Here is a 19899-nt window from a genome sequence, read left to right on the forward strand (position 1 = left end):
ATTTTTTCCACTTGTGTTTATTTAGTAAATATTTTCTTAACTCTATTTCTTAAGTTGGTAAGTTCATTGTTGGTTAAGGGCTTGTAAGTAAGCATTTCACAGTAAGGTCTTTTACATTTTTTTTAACCTTTAACCTTTTTTTTAACCTTTATTTAACTAGGCAAGTTAAGAACAAATTCTTATTTTCAATGACGGCCTAGGAACAATGGTTTAACTGCCTGTTCAGGGGCAGAACGACAGATTTGTACCTTGTCAGCTCGGGGATATGACCTTTCGGTTACTAGTCCAACGCTCTAACCACTAGGCTACCCTGCCGCCCAATATGACAAATAACATTTGATTTATTTTGTTTATGAAGTGTAATGGCTGTTAAAAAAATATGTAAGCTACAATTAACCCTCGAACTTAGCCCCTATATGAGAGTATACAGTAGCTTAGATAGCCCTGAGAAAGATATGATTGAAGTTGCATTCACGATTCACATTCACCCCAGCGGTTTGTCTTGAGCCATTTCCCCTCAGATCTTCCATTTGATACCGAGAGGATGTTGGCTAATCAGCCTTTTGAGGCAACATTCTCTCAGTTTCACAACTACAACCTTTTTAAAAGTCTGCACTGCAGATGGGCAATGTGGAGAGAGTAACATGAGTATTGAGTACACTGTGTTGACCTGAAGGTCCTCAAAATGCTAAAGGATACATTTCTACAGACGATCATATTTGCTTAAGAGCAAGGAACTGATGGTTGTGGAAGTGATGTTGGCATGGATTTAACATGCCTAATGGATTTAACATACTTTAACTGAGAAAATTAATGAGTCTATGTACAAGATCTTCAGTTTCTTGGCAATTTCTCGCATGGAATTGCCTTCATTTCTCAGAAGAAATGTAATTGTTTCTGACCATTTTGAGCCTGTAATTGAACCCACAAATGCTGAGGCTCCAGATAATCAACTAGTCTAAAGAAGGCCAGTTTTATTGCTTCTTTAATCAGGACAACAGTTTTCAGCGTGCTAACATAATTTCAAAAGGGTTTTCTAATTACCAATTTAAAATGATAAACTTGGATTAGCCCACACACCGTGCCATTGGAACACAAGAGTGATGCTTGCTGATAATGGGCCTCTGTACTTCTATGTAGATATTCCATAAATTGTTATTTCCAGCTATAATAGTCATTCACAACATTAACAATGTCTACACTGTATTTCTAATCAATTTGATGTTATTTTAATGGACCAAAAAGGTGCTTTCTTTCAAAAACAAGGACATTTCTAAGTGACCCCAAACTTTTGAACTGTAGTGTGCATATTATCTCAATTACCTCAACTATCTCATACCCCTGCATATTGTCTCGGTACCGGTACTCCTTGTATATATCCTCGTTATTGTTATTTTATTGAGTTACTATTTCCCTTTATTTGCATTTTTTTCTTGCTTTTTAACTCTGAATTGTTGGTAAAGGACTTGTAAGTAAGCATTTCATGGTAAAGTCTACACCTGTTGTATTCGGCACGTGTGACAAATAACACTTGAATTGATTTATTTGGTTTATGAACTGTAAAAATAATCTAGGCTACAATAACCCTCAAGCCTAGCCCCTATGTGAGAGTATACAGTAGCTTAGATAGACATTAAAAATATATTATTGACGTTGCATTTACGATTCACATTCACCCCAGCGGTTTGTATTGAGCCATTTCCCCTTAGATCATCCATTTGATACTGGGAGGATGTGCGCTAATCAGCCTGTTGAGGCAACATTCTCTCAGTTTCACAACCACAATCTTTTCAAAAGTCTACGCTGCAGATTGACAATGTGGAGAGAAGAGTATGAGTAACATGAGTATTGAGTAAGCGGTGTAGATCTGGAGGTCCTCAAAATGCTAACGGATACATTTCTACAGACGATCATATTTGCTTAAGAGCAAGGAGTTGATGGTGTGGTAGTGATGTTGGCATGGATTTAACATGACTAATGGATTTAACATACTTTAACTGAGAAAGTGAATGAGTCTATTTACATGAGATATAGTTACACAATATAAATAGAATGCATTATGCACATTATTCATTGCCCTAAACACAACACACAGTCCAGGTTCAAATAATGGAAGTACTCTAGGGTGCATGGCACTAGTACAAATCAGGACATCACCATAAGCATAAAAACCACAGTAAAAACGTTGGTGCAACCCACTTTTGTCAGAGCAGCTCAAATGATTTAGAGTGTTATTTGAACCCTACAAATTGTGCATACATCTTGTCATCTTCCCAGCAAAATATCCCACCAACAGATCTTGACCCTTGACCTTTCAGAATCAGACTGACTACTTAACTCAGGGGAGAACGACTGTCCCCTCCCACTGAATAACGGAAGTTCAAGGCTGACCGAGGTACTTTAGGCATTGTTTGCAGAAAACAGGACCCACATTGTAGTGAATGGAAAAATGGCAATCTTCGTGGTCTGTCTTTGTGTAAACAAAATAATACTTAGAAGACAATCATGGTACCAATAATTGCTTCTAACACACCAGATGTACACTATATATACACAAGAGTATGTGGACACGCCTTCAAATTTGTGGATTCGGGCATTTCAGCTACACCCGTTGCTGGTGTATAAAATCGAGCAAACAGACATGCAATCTCCATAGAGAAACACCGTCAGTCAGTTCGTCAAGTCAGTTTATCACATTTCTGCCCCGCTAGAGCTGCCCTGGTCAACTGTAACGCTATTTATTGTGAAGTGGAAACAACTTGGAGCAACAACGGCTCCGCCACGAAGTGGTAGGCCACACAAGCTAACAGAACGGGACCACAGAGTGCTGAAGCGCATAAAAATATTCTGTCCCGGGGCCTCCCGAATGGCGCAGAGGTGCTAGAGCCGTCTCTACAGGCCTGGGTTCGATCCCGGCCTGTATCACAACCGGCCGTTATCGGGAGTCCCATAGGGCGGTGCACAATTGGCCCAGGCTCCTGATCTGATTCTAAGACTGTTATTCAAATGGAAAACCCAGACTATTTGCATTATACCCCCCCCCCCCCCCCTTTTACTTAGCACTGACATTCTTACATTGGCTCTGTACACACTCACACCTACTACCCTGACACTCCAAGACACACACACACACACACACACATACATATTGATGCCACACAGACACACACTTAGACACACTTTCACTCTCTTCATATACGCTGCTGCTATGCTGTTTATTATCTATCCTGATTGCCTAGACACTTTTACCCTTACCTACATTTACATATCTCAATCAGTGGTGGAGAAAGTACTCAAATGTCATACTTGAGTATAAGTAAAGATACCTTACTAGAAAATGACTAAAGTAAAAGTGAAAGTCACCCAGTAAAATACTACTTTAGTAAAAGTCTAAAAGTATTTGGTTTTAAATATACTTTAGCATCAAAAGTAAAAGTAATCACAAAAATATATCAAAAAATAAGTATAAATCATTTCAAGTTCCTTATATTCAGCAAAACAGACTGCACAATTTTTTTTTTGACAGATAGCGAGGGGCACACTCCAACACTCATACATAATTTTCAAACAAAACATTTGTGTTTAGTGAGTCCGCCAGATCAGATGCATTAGGGATGACCAGGAATGTTCTCTTGATAAGTGTGTGAATTGGAACATTTTCCTGTCAAAATGTGATACGTACTTTTGGGTGTCAGGGAAAATGCATGGAGTAAAAAGTACATTCGTTTCTATTCGAATGTAGTGAAGTAAAAGTAGCCAAAATTATAAATAGTGAAGTAAGGTACAGATACCCCCAAAAACTACTTAAGTAGTAGTTTACACCACTGATCTCAATTATCTCAACTACCTCATACCCCTGCACATTGACTCGGTACCGGTACTCCCTGTATATCCTCGTTACTGTTCTTTTATTGTGTTACTATTTCAATTTTTTTCTTTCTTAGTTAAATTTTTTTCTCACTTTTTAACTGAATTGTTGGTTAAGGGCTCGTAAGTAAGTATTTCAAGGTAAAGTCTACACCTGTTGTATTCGGTGCATTGTGACAAATACATTTTGATTTAGAAGTATAATTTAGTTGCTAGTGGCAGCCAACACCAGTCGGGCTTCAAGCTGAGTTATTCAATGAGAGGGGCAGCACTAAGCTAACCAGCAAAGTCACTTCCAGGAGTAGCTCAAACTGAGCATGTTATGTCTACATGACTGACTAAATTTGGCTTCAGTGCGCTATTAAGTCTTCACATAGGAATGAATGGTGTCATGTAATCAATGGCTTTGTCCATTCATATATACAGTCATTGACTTAACTAATGAGTCAGTGGTGATGTATCCATCAATATTCTCCAATTAATGCCCCTGGTCGTAACTGCGGCCCCTCAGAAGGCTCGCTGGTGATGAGATTGGAGAGCTTGATTGGTGAGCTGGAGAAGTCACTGCTGTCTGTGACTCTGATTGGTTTCAGCTCAACGGATTGCTCCGCCCCCACAGAGTGGAAATAACTTCTGTTGGTGAGGCTTGTCTGGACTGAGCAATCCCAGACTTCTGTGGGTGACTGTGGACAGTACCCTTTTTGGTGCAGGTGTTGAGTAGAAAAGGATGGGCAGGAAGGTGAGAGGGAGGGCAAGGAGGAAGACATGGATGAAGAGTAGGAGGAAGGGTGCACAGGGCAGAATGAAGAGGAGGGAATGGTGGTGGAAGAGGAAGAAAGGCGGGGGAGTTTGGGGTGAATGAGAGGCATCCTCTCTGACATGGTTGGCCTGATGTTCAGGATCTCTATGTCACTGCAGACGCAGTCCCCCACCTTGAGACACCGCAGCCTCTCACTGGTCTGTAGATGTGATGGACAGAATAGAGGATGAATGGAATCAGGCGAGAAGTTGCACAGTCATTCTATCAGATTGCAAAACAATAATTGTGACTATAACATATTGTACATCCGTTTATTGCCATCTGTTTAAGGTAAATCCAAATGAGAGAAAACACCGCGGACAAAGAGGCAGTACTCATCAACTTCAGACACATGAGACATATGAAAGCCTGTACAGAACTGCACAGTACCTCATGTATGTGTCGGTCCAGTTCAATTGGTTTGATGTTCATCCCAGCAGGGTACCCAAACAGCTCCACTATACAACTCCTCAGCCTGGAGGATAGCCACAGAGGAGGTTAGACAGGGTTCACATTACACTTTGACTGTTAAGGATGACATAGTGGTATGGAGGACCAATGTTAATCTTGAAAAATAAATTGTACGTGATAATGTTGAATGGATAGTGTTTAAAGCGTCTCACATTTTCCAGAATAGACACAGGAGGATGGCAAGCCCCAACAGCAGCAGGAGAGGAGTTAAGATCTTAGCCAGGAGAATAGAGGCTGTCACAGGACACAGTAACACCAGGTCATTAGTACTGGGCTCAGAATGTCATGATCTAAAATATAAATGTGCTTTCAGATTTAAAAAGAGTGAGCAACACACCACATAATTGTGTGCCTACTGGGCTTTATTTTACAGGTACAATTGTATGTCAAAATATAGAATTCCGCCTAAATAGACATACCCAAAAGTTATTATTTATCTTGAGAGAGCCATAAACAATACCTAGCAATTATTGTACTGCCAGAAAGATCAAAATATCCCCTTTCTGGTAAAAAAAAAAATATATGCATTGCGGAGATGTATTCACCATATTAATTTTTTCCTCTTCAACAAAAGTGGGAGTATAGGGCATGAAATGATTGAAATGCTTTCTAAATATAGTAACAATCAAATTATAAATAACTTACTATAATATTTCCACTTCTCTCTTAACTGTCAAATAAATATGATCATACTTAGTGACAGTGCAAAATTGGCACCATTTCATATAACTTATGACAGAGCGGCATGTGAAGCGGGACAACCAGAGCTTTCACGGTGTGCTGTGCCGTTCACAGAACGTTCTGTACACAGAAAAGTTGGTCTGAAATCAGTCCAGAACCACTCAAAGTCCCCAATATAAGGGACTTAACGTTTAAGAGGTTTTAATTAATACATTTCAATATGACCCAGTCTGCCCCTGCCCCTAGAGTGCTCCAGCCGGAGTTTGACTCACGGATTGTCTGGGTCTTGACAGTTACAGTAGTATGCGGGCCTGGTCCAACATTAGTGAGTGCACTCAGATGGAAGGTGTACTTCTGGTGCTCCTGCAGTCCTACTATGGTTAGAGACTTATTGTGGGGGTCTGCCACCGTCTTGGTAAAAGGACCTAGATACAGGAAACACTGTGTCAGAGGAACAAATCCTTTCATGACTTATTTTCAATTGAATAGCTTGTTACCCATGTTGACATTGATGATACCCACTTGGCACATGACCTGGTGACCTCTGAGACCCTGTCTTGTGCACGGTTACCAAGTAACCAGTGATGAACCCTGGGTGAGAGTGGTCGTCCTCATGGTAATGCCACTCCAGTGTCACAGAAGAGGAAGTTGTTCGAATGGGCTCAACCAGACTGGGAGACTGGACAGGCTCTATAGGTTCAGAGAAAGGAGGAAGAGAGAGAGAGGGGAAGAGAGGGGAAGGGGTTACCTACCACTTTCACAACCCATTTCTTAGTTGTCACAATACATAATCACAACGTAACCCACTCACTGAGTTCCTGGGAGTAGCCAGTGAGGATCTCCAGTAGTTTGTCTCCTTCGTCAGTGCAGCCATATATATCAAAGGTGTACCTATGACCCGCTTTAAAATCCCCTGCAAAATATATATATTGTAACTAAAAGGTAGTGCCAGTAGGTTTTAAGTTGAAATAGATTTTGGGCAGTTTCCCTTATCTTTGTTACTACTGTAATCACAGTATTCATGTACGATGTTACCTAAAAGGGTAATGGTGGTGTGTGTAAACCTGTTGTGTGATACCTGCTGGTAGGGACACTGATGTGTTTCCCACTGGCACCCTCCTCCATTGCAGAGTGCAGGAAACTCCGCTTCCCACTGTGCACCACTCTACAGTGTACCCACAAGTGACACCTTCCTGCTCTTTCCAGATGAGGTGGAAGCCTCCGCTGGCACTCCCACTCACACGCGTGGCATTCCAAAGATACTCTGGACAAAAGACAATAAGAGAGCTAGAGACAGTCTCACACACACAACTGCTGTAGGCCCAAAGAAGAGCAACCTGTGTACAACTGTAACAGCAATAAGACAAAAATGTTGGCTCAGTTATCAGCACAAGAATTGGAAAATATGTTGGTGCAGCCGTTTTGGAACAGGTGTTGGCACAAAGCAGGCAGGTATAGAGGGCTTGCAGTTGACGTATGGTGCCTCCTGGCGGCCATGTTGGAAGACCACCGCATGAATTCTTACGACATCAACAGCTAAATAGCTTCCCCAAATTGCATGATAACAGTGCCTAAACAAATATGTACACCGAGGAGATAAGACTCAAGAACTGTCAGAAAAGCAAAGAAACTGTTTTGCCTGTCAAGCTGTCATTACAGGGTCTGCTCCAATCATTTAATCACTGGTAGTAAGTCTGATTTCAAGTTTAATTGTTAGCTGTTATGCTAACCAGGTGTTAAAAACAAGACCAAGTTAGCCAACATTAGCTAGCTAGAAAGCTTGTAGTCTAGCTATTAGCATGTGTCTCAAACATAGGCAGTGCATGATTTTCAAGTTTTGGGGAAGCAACTTTTTCACCCCAAAAATTCACCTTTAATAAAGCATTGCATGCATCTATCATTGCACTTGCATACTAATGTAAGCCTACTATTCCTACTAATCCTAATTTGATTGAGTAGATTGGATAGTCATAATTGAGAGCTTGGTGGTGCAGGCCTATAGGCTATATCAGAGTCGTTTCTTTCCTTTGCACAAGAAAAATGTGGCGTTTGATAAACATGCAATTTTACTATACTTTATATAACTGGAAACAACTAGCAGAATATTTTTTAATACGGGAAATCACAGGGTAGAGGCCTAGGCCTACTCTGTTGACAACCCAGACTATTTGAATTGCACCTCCCCCCATTACGCTGCTGCTACTCAGTTTATTAGCAATGCAAAGTCACTTTAACTCTACCTACATGTACATATTACCTCAATTAACCGGTGCACCCGCACATTGATTGACTCTTGACCGGTACCCCCTGTATATAGCCTCACTACTGTTATTTTACTGCTGCTCTTTAATATATATTTTTTTACTTAACGTATTTTTCTTACAACTGCATGGTTGGTTAAGGGCTTGTATGTAAGCATTTCACTGTAAGGTATACCTGTTGTATTCGGCGCATGTGACAAATAAAATGTGATTTGATTTGACACTGACAACAGATCAATTAAAACAACCTTGTCATTGAATGCAACCATGTAATCTAGGCCTATGAAAAGGGGATACACAAATTGTACAATATGACATCCATCTACCCTGGAGGAGGACATTATTGTCCCAAAAAAATTCAGTTGCACTGAACCAATGATGATTTGAACTTTATTCAACTGAGGAGGTTAAAGGTATGGACATCACAGCATGGGACAAATGCCTCAATGGGATAAGACAACCTGCTGTGTTGCCTATTGGTTGTTCCAGCCCAACAATAGATTGAATCTTTATATGACACCAAAAGACCTGAATGAATTAAACACAACCAAAATAATCAAGAGCCCTGATGGTATAGTTGACCTGAAAAAGTGATATTCTAATAGCTGGTGTGCTTTTCATTTCTTTATGGTAGGTTCACCAGCTGACCTCTATCAAGACACCCATGTCGACTGGATTCCCACGGTGAAGATGAGCAATGCTGCAAGCAGCATCAGTTTTAACTTCTACTTCACCCTTTTCTAAATATGGAAGGAGATGGTGTCATTGGCTGTGCTTTGGTCAATCTGAATGATTCTGTTGTGCCATTTGAGTAGAGCAACTTGTCATCACAATAAAAGTGCCCCTTAAACCACACGAATATATAACATTTAATTTGGAACAACATGTAAAAATGATTGTTCATGATATTGTAAACATACTGTACTTTAATAATAGGCTATATTGTTGTATGGGTGAAATTAAGTATTTTGTCATCTCTGCTTTGCCCCATTAAATAAAAATGATTTCTTATAGCCCAACTATTTTCTTTCTTGATATTTTAAACACATGTAGCATAGACAATGTAATTGTTGTGGTCGTCTTATGAAAAGCATCTTCATTATGACAGTAGAACCTCCAAGTGCCACTCAGACCTTCTGGGAGAAAAGTATCTGGCTTTACTAAGTGGTAAAAGGTGTGTGTGTGTTTTAAGATTAGAATCCCATTATCTCCTGCTTCCATACATTTCACTACCTAGATTGCAAGGGTTGGCTTTTCTATGTCAGCCCAAGGCATGTACAACATCTAGTATAATGATTAGCCTCATACATTGTCTACTGGTATAATTTTTATATTGAGAAGATACACATTGTTTACATATTGTTGAGATACAGTGTATAAGTTCAGCTATTCTCTGCTTCAGATGCACAATGTCAAGGGGTGCATTGCAAATTCCCATAAGGCTAATGCCATCATTATGTAGACCAGTGGTTCCCAACTCTGGTCCTCGAGTACCCCCGACAGTACACATTTGTATTGTAGCCCTGGACAAGCACACCTGATTCAACTTGTCGACCAATCATCAGGCCCTCAATGAGTTGAATCAGGTATGTTTGCCCAGGTCTACAACCAACATGTGTGCTGTTGGGAACCACTTCTGTAGGGTGCTGTTTGGGGTACTGGAGGACTGGAGTTGGGAACCACTGCTGTAGACCTATGGTTGCATTGGCATTACATCCCATTATCAGCTGTAAAATGAGTTCACATGGCTGGTATCCTGAAAAAATGTTTGACACTCAGATAAAACTAGAGAGCTTACAACTGAACAAAAAGGGTTGTAATGTTCATTTGAGAATGCAACACAGAAACAGATAAATTAACAAGATTCCCTTCCCCTCTTTATTGCAGGATGGTGATCTGTGATTAATCAACATTGACACTAGTTTATCTTGAATAATAGTTTTAAGGCAGCAATTAAAAAAAGTTCCCTTCAAAGAATCAACACTCATATAAATTTCAAAATGTACAGTAAGATAACTTATATGTAAAGGTTAGACATGTTAGTAACAAGAAGGCTATTATTAGTAAAGCATTATTTCAGGTGAACAAAAAAAAGGGTAACAGTTTACTTGACACCCATACACAACACACTGTGTAATTCAGGCCGCTACTAAACCACTACCACATATCTACAGTACTAAATGTGTGTATAGCGCGTATGTAATCGTGTGTGTGTATAAATGTGTCTGTTTGTGCCTATGTTTGGGTTGCTTCACAGTCCCCGCTGTTCCATAAAGTGTTTTTTTAATCTGTTTTTAAATCAAATTTTACTGCTTGCATCAGTTACTTGATATGGAATAGAGTTACATGTAGTCATGACTATGTAGTACTGTGCACCTCCCATAGCCTGTTCTGGACTTGGGGACTGTGAAGAGACCTCGTGTCAAGTGGACCTAGCACGCCCACATTCTCATCGACGGGGCTGCAGTGGAAAAGGTTGAGAGCTTGAAGTTCCTTGGTGTTCACATCAACAACAAACTAACATGGTCCAAGAACACCATGACAGTCGTGAAGAGGGAACGAAAAAACCTATTCCCCCTCAGGAGACTGAAAAGATTTGGCATGGGTCCTCAGATCCTCAAAGGGACCTACAGCTGCACAATCGAGAGCATCCTGACTGGTTGCATCACTGCCTGGTATGGCATCTGCTTGGCCTCCGACCGCAAGGCACTACAGAGGGTAGTGCGAACGGCCCAGTACATGACTGGGGTCAAGCTTCCTGCCATCCAGGATCTCTGTACCAGGCGGTGTCAGAGGAAGGCCCTAAAAATTGTCAAAGACTCCAGCCACCCTAGTCATAGACTGTTCTCTTTGATACCGTATGGCAAGCGGTACCGGAGCCCCAAGTCTAGGTCCAAGAGACTTCTAAACAGCTTCTACCCTAAGCCATAAGACCCCCCCCCTCCACACCACTGCCACTCTCTGTTGTCATCTATGCATAGTCACTTTAATTAACTCTACCTACATATACTGTATATGTATATACTGTATATATATACTACCTCAACTAACCGGTGACCCCGCACGTTGACTCTGTACCGGCACTGTATATATTGCCGGTATTATATTGCTGTATATATTACTGCTGCTCTTTAATTACTTCTTAATTTAATCTCTTCTTCTTATCCGTATTTTTTTAAACTGCACTGTTGGTTAGGGGCTCGTAAGTAAGCATTTCACAGTATTCAGCGCATGTGACTAATACAATTTGATTCAATTTGATCTCAACTTGCTCAATTTCCACATTATTTATTACAAGATTTATTTGAGTTTTAGGGTTTAGTGAATGTTTTGTCCCAAATACAATGCTTTTAGTTTTAGAAATATTTAGGGCTAACTTATTCCTTGCACCCACTCTGAAAATAACTGCAGCTCTTTGTTAGGTGTTGCAGTCATTTCAGTTGCTGTAGTAGCTGACATGTATTGTGTTGAGTCTCCGCATACATAGACATTCTAGCTTTATGCAAAGCCAGTGGTATGTCATTAGTACAAATGGAAAAAAGCAAGGGGCCTAAACAGCTACCCTGGGGAATTCCTGATTCTACCTGGATTCTACCATGTTTGAGAGGCTTCTGTTAACCTGTTGCGACGACCAAACCCGGATCCGGGATTCTATTTATAGACCTAAGCTCATTACCATAACGCAACGTTAACTATTCATGAAAATCGCAAATGAAATGAAATAAATATGCTATCTCTCAAGCTTAGCCTTTTGTTAACAACACTGTCATCTCAGATTTTCAAAATATGCTTTTCAACCATAGGAAAACAATCATTTGTGTAACAGTAGCTAGCTAGTGTAGCATTTAGCAGGCAACTATCACAAAAACAAGTAAAGCCTTCAAATAAAATAACTTACCTTTGAAGAACTTCTGATGTTTTCAATGAGGAGACTCTCAGTTAGATAGCAGATGCTCAGTTTTTCCAAAAATATTCTTTGTGTATTAGAAATAGCTCCGTTTTGTACATCACATTTGGCTACCAAAAAAAAAAAAAAAAAAAAAAAAAAAAACGAAAATTCAGCCCTCAAAACACGAACTTTTTTCCAAATTAACTCCATAATATCGACTGAAACATGGCAAACGTGGTTTAGAATCAATCCTCAAGGTGCTTTTCCACATATCTCTTCGATGATATATCCTTCGTGGAAGCCTGGTTTCTCCTTGCTCTCAAATGGAAAAATAATTGCACCTGGCTTTGCGCTCCAATTTCGACGCAGGGACACCAGGCGGACACTTGGAAAATGTAGTCTCTTATGGTCAATCTTCCAATGATATGCCTACAAATACGTCACAATGCTGCAAACACCTTGGGGAAACGACAGAAAGTGTAGGCTCATTCCTTGCGCAATCACAGCCATATAAGGAGACAATGGAAAACAGAGCTTCAGAGATTCTGCTAATTTCCTGGTTGACGTATCATCTTGGTTTAGCCTGTAGAATGAGTTCTGGGGCACTTACAGACAATATCTTTGCAGATTCTGAAACTTCAGAGTGTTTTCTTTCCAAAACGGTCAATAATATGCATAGTCGAGCATCTTTTCGTGACAAAATATTGCGCTTAAAACGGGAACGTTTTTTATCCAAAAATGAAATAGCGCCCCTAGAGATCCAAGAGGTTAAAGAACACCCTCTGTGTTCTATTATACAACTCTTTAGCCACATTATAGCAGAGGGTGTAAAGCCATAACACATACGTTTTTCCATGATCAATAATGCCAAAAGCTGCACTGTAGTCTAACTAGAGAGCCAACACAATAATTGTATCCTCAATTTCTCTCAGCCAATCGTCAGTAATTTGTGTAAGTGCTGTGCTTGTTGAGTGTCCTTCCCAATAAGCATGCTGAAAGTCTGTTGTCAATTTGTTTACTATAGCATTGTATCTGGGCAAACACAATTTGTTCCAGAAGTTTACTAAGGGTTGGTAACAGGCTGATTGGTCGGCTATTTGAGCCAGTAAAGGGGGCTTTACAATTCTTGGGAAGCCGAATGACTTTAGTTTCCTTCCAGGCCTGAGGGTATACACTTTGTAGCAGGCTTAAATTGAAGATGTGGCAAATAGGAGTGGCAATATCGTCTGCTATTATCCTTAGTCATTTTCAATCCAGATTGTTGGACTCCGGTGGCTTGTCACTGTTGATAGACAACAATAATTTTTTCAACTTCTTACACACACTCTGGGGTATGTATTCTGGCCAACATCCAGTGAGATTGCAGAGCGCCAGATTCAAATACAGAAATACTCATTATAAAAATTCAGAAAACAAAACATATTTTGCATAGGTTCAAAGATTAACTTCTTGTGATCCAACCACGGTGTCAGATTTAAAAAATGCTTTACGGCGAAAGCATACCTTACGATTATTTGAGAACACAACCCAGTTGACAAATTATTACAAACAGTAACCAGCCAAGCAGAAGCGTTACAAAACTCAGAAAGAGATAAAATGAATCCCTTACCTTTGATGATCTTCATATGGTTGCACTCAGAAGACATTAATTTACTCAATAAATGTTCCTTTTGTTCGATAAAGTCTCTTTATATCCAAAAACCTCCGTTTTGTTTGCGCGTTTTCTTCAGTAATCCACAGGCTCAAATGCAGTCAAAACAGGCAGACAAAAAATCCAAATTGTATCTGTAAAGTTCATAGAAACATGTCAAACAATGTTTATATTCAATCCTCAGGTTGTTTTTAGCCTAAATGATCTATAATATTTCAACCAGACAATAACGTCGTCAATATAAAAGGTAAACAAGAAATGCACTCTCTCGGGAGTGCGCATGTAAAAGCTCTGTGACACGTCAGGGGTCCACTCATTCAGACTGGTCTTACTCCCTCATTTATACGAATACAAGCCTAAAACAATTTCTAAAGACTGTTGACATCTAGTGGAAGGCATAGGAAGTGCAAATTGAGTCCTAAGTCAATGGATACTGTAATGGCATTGAATAGAAAACTACAAAATCAACAAATAAAAACTACTTCCTGAATGGATTTTTCTCAGGGTTTTGCCTGTCAAATCAGTTCTGTTATACTCACAGACAGTATTTTAACAGTTTTGGAAACTTTAGAGTGTTTTCTATCCAAATCTTCTGGGCCCCGAGTAGCAGGCCGTTTAATTTGGGCATGATTTTCATCCAAAATTCCGAATACTGCCCCCTACCCTAGAGAAGTTATCTTGCCAATGAAAAGGTAATTAAAGTAGTTGGCAATATCATTGGGCTTTGTGATGAATGAGCCTTGTGATTCAATGAGTCTTTTTTCTCCAAAATGTCATTTAAGGTGCCCCAAAGCCTTTTACTATAATTCTTTATATAATTGATCTTTGTTTCATAGTATAGTTTATTATTATTTTTTATTTAGTTTAGACACATGATTTCTTAATTTGCTGTGCGTTTGCCAATCAGTTGGGCTGCCAGATTTACTTTCCATATCTTTTGCCTCATTTCTCTCAACCATACACTTTTTCAATTCCTCATCAATCAAAGGGTATTTTACAGTTTTTACAGTCATTTTCTTAATGGGTGCTTGCTTATTAGTAGCTGGAATAAGCAATTTCATAAATGTGTCAAGTGCAGCTACTGGTTGCTCCTCATTATACGCCACAGACCAGCAAATATTCTTTACACCATCAACATGTAAATCAGTACAAAACTTATTGTATGACCTATATTAAACCCAGCCTTTGGAACTTCGGTTTTCCTAGATATGGCTACTATATTGTGCTCACTACATCCTATGGATTTGGATACTGCTTTAAAGCAAATTTCTGCAGCATTAGTATAGATGTGATCAATACATGTTGATTTAATTCCTGTGATGTTTGTAACTACCCTGGTAGGTTGACTGTCAACCTGAACCAGGTTGCAGGCACTTTGAAGTTTTTTCTTGAGTGGGCAGCTTGATGATAGCCAGTAATATTTAAATCACCCAGAAAATATACTTCTCTGTTGATATCACATACATAATCAAGCATTTCACACTTATTATCCAGATACTGACTGTTGGCACTTGGTGGTCTATAGCAGCTTGCCACAAGATTGGGCTTTAAGTGAGGAAGATGAACCTGTAGCCATATTGCTTCAACAGTATTTAACATTAGTTTGTCTCTAAGCTTTACGGGAAGGTGGTTCTGAATATAGACCGCAACACCGCCCCCGTCGTGAATTTCTGTCTTTCAGGTAGATGTTATAACCATGTATTGCTACCACGCTTTCTTTGATTTCCACAGCGAGTGACGTACCTCCATTGTTGGTTGGTTGGGTCGAGAACAGCTCCGTTCTCCAGGAAAGGGGAAACCTCTTCAGGTATAAAACCCTGTCGAGTGCCGGACAGTCGGCTGTGGAGAGCTGAAACGGCGGCCAAACTGCCACCAGACCAGAGCGGAGTCCTGCTACTGGGGTGGAAGAAAATGAAAAAGTAGGCGGCCGTGTGTTCCCCAGTAGCTTGTGTAGGTTTGCTACTTGCTTGCTAAGAGTAGCTGCTTCACTCCTGTAATCCTCCGCAAGCAAGCAGTTGCTACATTGAAAGTCAGCACGGGTCCACATTGTCCTGGAACAAAGCAAAGTAAACACAGCTCCTGCAGTGCTGGAAACGTTCAATAGCGGCTTCCATTTGAGACCGCCGAGCCAACTAGGTTAGCTGGGTATTTGTGTCTCTCCCCCTATGCGGAATCTGACAGGATCCCGGGACAGACAGCAGCGCTCACAGCAACTTAGCCTAAGAGCCGCAGGATCCAAAATAAATAAAAACATATAAAAACACTGTCAGCTTTTTAACCGAGGTCTTTAGTTCAGGTTTCGGCATTCAACAGCGTTCTGTCACACCCTGATCAGTTTCACCTGTCCTGATTATTGTCTCCACCCCCCCAGGTGTCACTTGTGTTCCCCAGTGTATTTATCCCTGTGTTTCCTCCTCTCTCTGTACCAGTTCGTCTTGTATGTTTCCAAGTCAACCTGTGTTTTTCTCATTCTCCTGCTTTTTCCATTCTCCTATTTCTAGTCCTCCCGGTTTTGACTCTTGCCCGTTTCTGGACTTTGTACCCGCCTGCCTGACCATTCTGCCTGTCTTGACCATGAGCCCGTCTGCCACTCTGTACCTCCTGAACTCTGATCTGGTTTTGACCTTTTTGCCTGTCCACGACCATTCTCTTGCCTACCCCTTTGAATTAATAAACATTGCAAGACTCCAACCATCTCCCTCCTGTGTCTGCATTTGGGTCTCGCCTTGTGCCTTGATACATTCAACAACAAACATTAGTAGCACTCTGATGAAAAAGCATTATGACCATCATAATTATATAAGCGAGATAGGCCTCCTGTACATGTCCTTATGATAGTATCAGTCAAAAAAGAGGGTTTCCTGAAATCTGCTCCTACATTCATCCCAGTCATCAGCAACAGAGCGTTAGGGTAGGTGCATGTCTGACATCATTGTATGCGCAAATACAATGATAATTTCAGAAAATGTTATATGATAAACATACTGTTGACAAGTAGGCTATGGTGTAATGGAATGTTTTGCTTTGTGTGGTAGGTTTTGTGGGTTTTGACACGTATGGAGGTGTCATAACCAGCCATAGAATTACTACATTGGTAGGTTCTGACACTCTTATGTAGGTGTCATAACCAGCCACAAAATAACAATATACAGTGCCAGTCAAAAGTTTGGATACACCTACTCATTCAAGGGTTTTTCTTTATTTTTTACTATTTTCTACATTGTAGAATAATAACACATATGGAATCATGTATTAACCAAATAGGTTTTGAACAAATCAAAACATATTTTATATTTGAGATTCTTCAAAGTAGCCACCCTTTGCCTTGATGACAGCTTTGACACTCTTGCCACTCTCAACCAGCTTCATGAGGTAGTAACCTGGAATGCATTTAAATTAACAGGTGTGCATTGTTTCAAGTTAATTTGTGGAATTTCTTTCCTTCTTAATGCGTTTGAGCCAATCAGTTGTGTTGTGACATGGTAGGGGTGGTATACAGAAAATAGCCCTATTTGGTAAAAGACCAAGTACATTTTTTGGATCCATCCTCCGTGTCTTTGTCAGACGCAGAGTAGGTGAACGGATGATCTCCGCATGTGTGGTTCCCAATATGAAGCAAGGAGGAGGTGTGATGGTGTGGGGGTGCTTTGCTGGTGACACTGTCTGTGATTTATTTAGAACTCAAGGTACGCTTAACCAGCATGGCTACCACAGCATTCTGCAGCGATACGCCATCTCATCTGGTTTGAGCTTAGTGGGACTATTATTTGATTTGCACAGGACAGTGACCCAAAACACACCTCCAGGCTGTGTAAGGGCTATTTGACCAATAAGTGGATTGATTGAGTGCTACGTCAGATGACCTGGCCTCCACAATCACCCGACCAAAACCCAATTGAGATGGTTTGGGATGAGTTTGACCGCATAGTGAAGGAAAAGCAGCCAATAAGTGCTCAGCATATGTGGGAACTCCTTCAAGACCGTTGGAAAATCATCCCTCATGAAGCTGTTTGAAAGAATGCCAAGAGTGTGCAAAGCTGTCATCATGACTGGTACTATATGTCAAATGAGAGTGTTATGACCATATTTTGACAGGTTATGACAAGTTATGTCAGCTGTTATGACATATTATGACATGGCTATGACCGTGTCATAACGTGTTATGACGCTGGGTGTCATTTAAAGTGTTACCAAAGAAATTCAATACCAGATGTGGCCAACCTCTCTCCCTGATCTACTTGATGAGCATACTTCTATTTCAGCCCAGAAATAGCACACTTGATAATCAACCCTTTTAGGTTTGATAAACTGAATCAGGTGTGTTAGTGCGGAGCTGGAACCCAAACTTGCACACCCAGCAGGGTTGGCCTGCTCCAGACTTTAGAACTGTATTTTCGTTTACACAATTTGCTAACATAAGTACACATGTAACCCTTGGTATACAAGGAAGTCCCTTTGTTCTCTTGGGACATTCATTGGGACCTCTTCACCTGCAGACAGGGTGAAGAGTGCTTTGTATCTGAGGACAGAAAACATCATAAAGAAACAGACTGCATTATACTCAAATGATACAGTACTGAATGTTTCTATATCTCTCGTCCTTATAGTTTCTCACTAGGGACTGAAAGTGGATAATTTTTTCGTAACGTCCTCCCACAAAGGTACCCCCCCTATCCAGAGTAGCCTACTCTCCCTTCTTTGACAGCTGGAACTGCTAGCTAATCGTTTCACCCTATCCAGTGGATGTTAGCTAGCTAGCTACCAAGCTACAAATGCGTGTTTAAGTTACAATGATAAGCTCATTGTTAGATGGTGATATTTAATTCACTTAGCTAGCTATGCCGCTTGTAAAGCTAACAGCTCATTTGGGTTAGCCTGCACATTAAGTTCCTGTAGCTATCTTATAATACATAGTTAATATATATATATTTACTTACTTGAATAGGTTCTCCCACTGCCTCTGTTTTCTGGGTCCTTAGAGAGATTAAATAAAAGGCAATCTTCTAGAAATTTCCGGTGGTAGCAAAACGCAGCCATTCTGTAGACGATTGGAGGACTTCCACCATATTGACTCTGGTCATCCAACATGTTGCCTGGTGTGTTTGCTAGTTGATTTGTGACGCAACTGCGAGCCCTCTATTGCCACAGGTGTTGATAACTGACCTATTCTCTCCACCGGAGGTATGGTGATGTGGCCTGGGGGGGAAGAGCCAGGCTGAATAACAGCCTGGATGATCATGTCACATTGCCCTGGGCCAATGGAGATCTCAGTCTGGGTCTGCTCTCTGTCCTTCCACAGGATCCACTGGCACCCCTCCTGCCTCCAGCGTACCTTGTAGCCCTGGATTTTAACACTAGATGCCGAGCCACTTAATTGCTGAGGAGAAAGAGAGAGATGTTCATGTGCTGAGATTTGATCAGCACAATGTAAGACCGGGTTCAACACTCAATAAACCAATAATCTGAACTGTCTTTCTCTCCTTGTCTCCTCTCCTTCATCTCATCCAGCAGTAAGGCCTCACCGGGATCCAGAGCAGAGTGACGTTGCGCTGACCATGGGACAGCAATCTGACCCTCCTCCACACATCCAGCCTCACCAGGGGGTCTGCACAAAGAAGCAGGAAGTGGGTTCATCAACCCATCAATAAACCTTCAAAAAGAAATAACTTCACCACTCCACTATGATAGGACTCACAGGTAGTGAAGTGCGTGGGTTGTGTCCACTCTCCCTCTAGGTTCCCTCTCACAGCACAGCGCGCCCTGGTGGCATAACGGGTGTTGGGCGAGAGCTGCTCTAGGCTGACATCACAACGTTCGTCCGAGCCTCCATTGCACACCTGATGCTAACACAGCCACAAGACAGAATGTTACTGGGTTTATATCAGACCCATGTGGAACATTCATTAATGCAAACTGCAGCAAAACATTTTGCAATGGAAAACAGTTGAGCTGATGAGCTAGTGTGAGCTATATTGATAATTACATTTTGTCACCTGTCAATGATTGTTTTTCTCACCATGGATATGCTCTGTAAGTCTGCTGCTTCAGCCAGGTGTGTCGGTCTCCTAGGCTCTACTGGGTCTGCTGTTATCTGGCAGAAGAGCTCCACCCCAGACAGGTTCCCCCTCACAACCCAGGACACATTGGCTTCTGTCACCCCTGGACTCACTTTCACTCCCTCTGGGACTGGGAACACTTCACACACACAGCATGCAAATACAATAGATCTAGATACCACTGATGATCAAAACATTGTGACACTAAAGGTGGTATAGGAGCA

General features: G+C 40.9%; 1 protein-coding gene across 1 annotated transcript in view; it reads right to left on the minus strand.

Moving 5' to 3' along the window:
- Positions 1-4042: 4042 nt before the first annotated feature.
- LOC139412395 (oncostatin M receptor) overlaps positions 4043-19899 on the minus strand; it is a 29263-nt gene continuing 13406 nt past the window's right edge. Inside the window, 12 exon segments of the mRNA XM_071159204.1 lie at positions 4043-4345; positions 4347-4826; positions 5057-5141; positions 5290-5371; positions 6091-6243; positions 6341-6508; positions 6630-6731; positions 6897-7082; positions 18783-18996; positions 19142-19224; positions 19315-19462; positions 19636-19814. Coding sequence (XP_071015305.1) covers positions 4265-4345; positions 4347-4826; positions 5057-5141; positions 5290-5371; positions 6091-6243; positions 6341-6508; positions 6630-6731; positions 6897-7082; positions 18783-18996; positions 19142-19224; positions 19315-19462; positions 19636-19814 — 1961 coding nt within the window. The 3' untranslated portion in view covers positions 4043-4264.

The sequence above is a fragment of the Oncorhynchus clarkii genome, chromosome 6, assembly GCF_045791955.1.
Source record: "Oncorhynchus clarkii lewisi isolate Uvic-CL-2024 chromosome 6, UVic_Ocla_1.0, whole genome shotgun sequence".
NCBI lineage: Eukaryota > Metazoa > Chordata > Actinopteri > Salmoniformes > Salmonidae > Oncorhynchus > Oncorhynchus clarkii.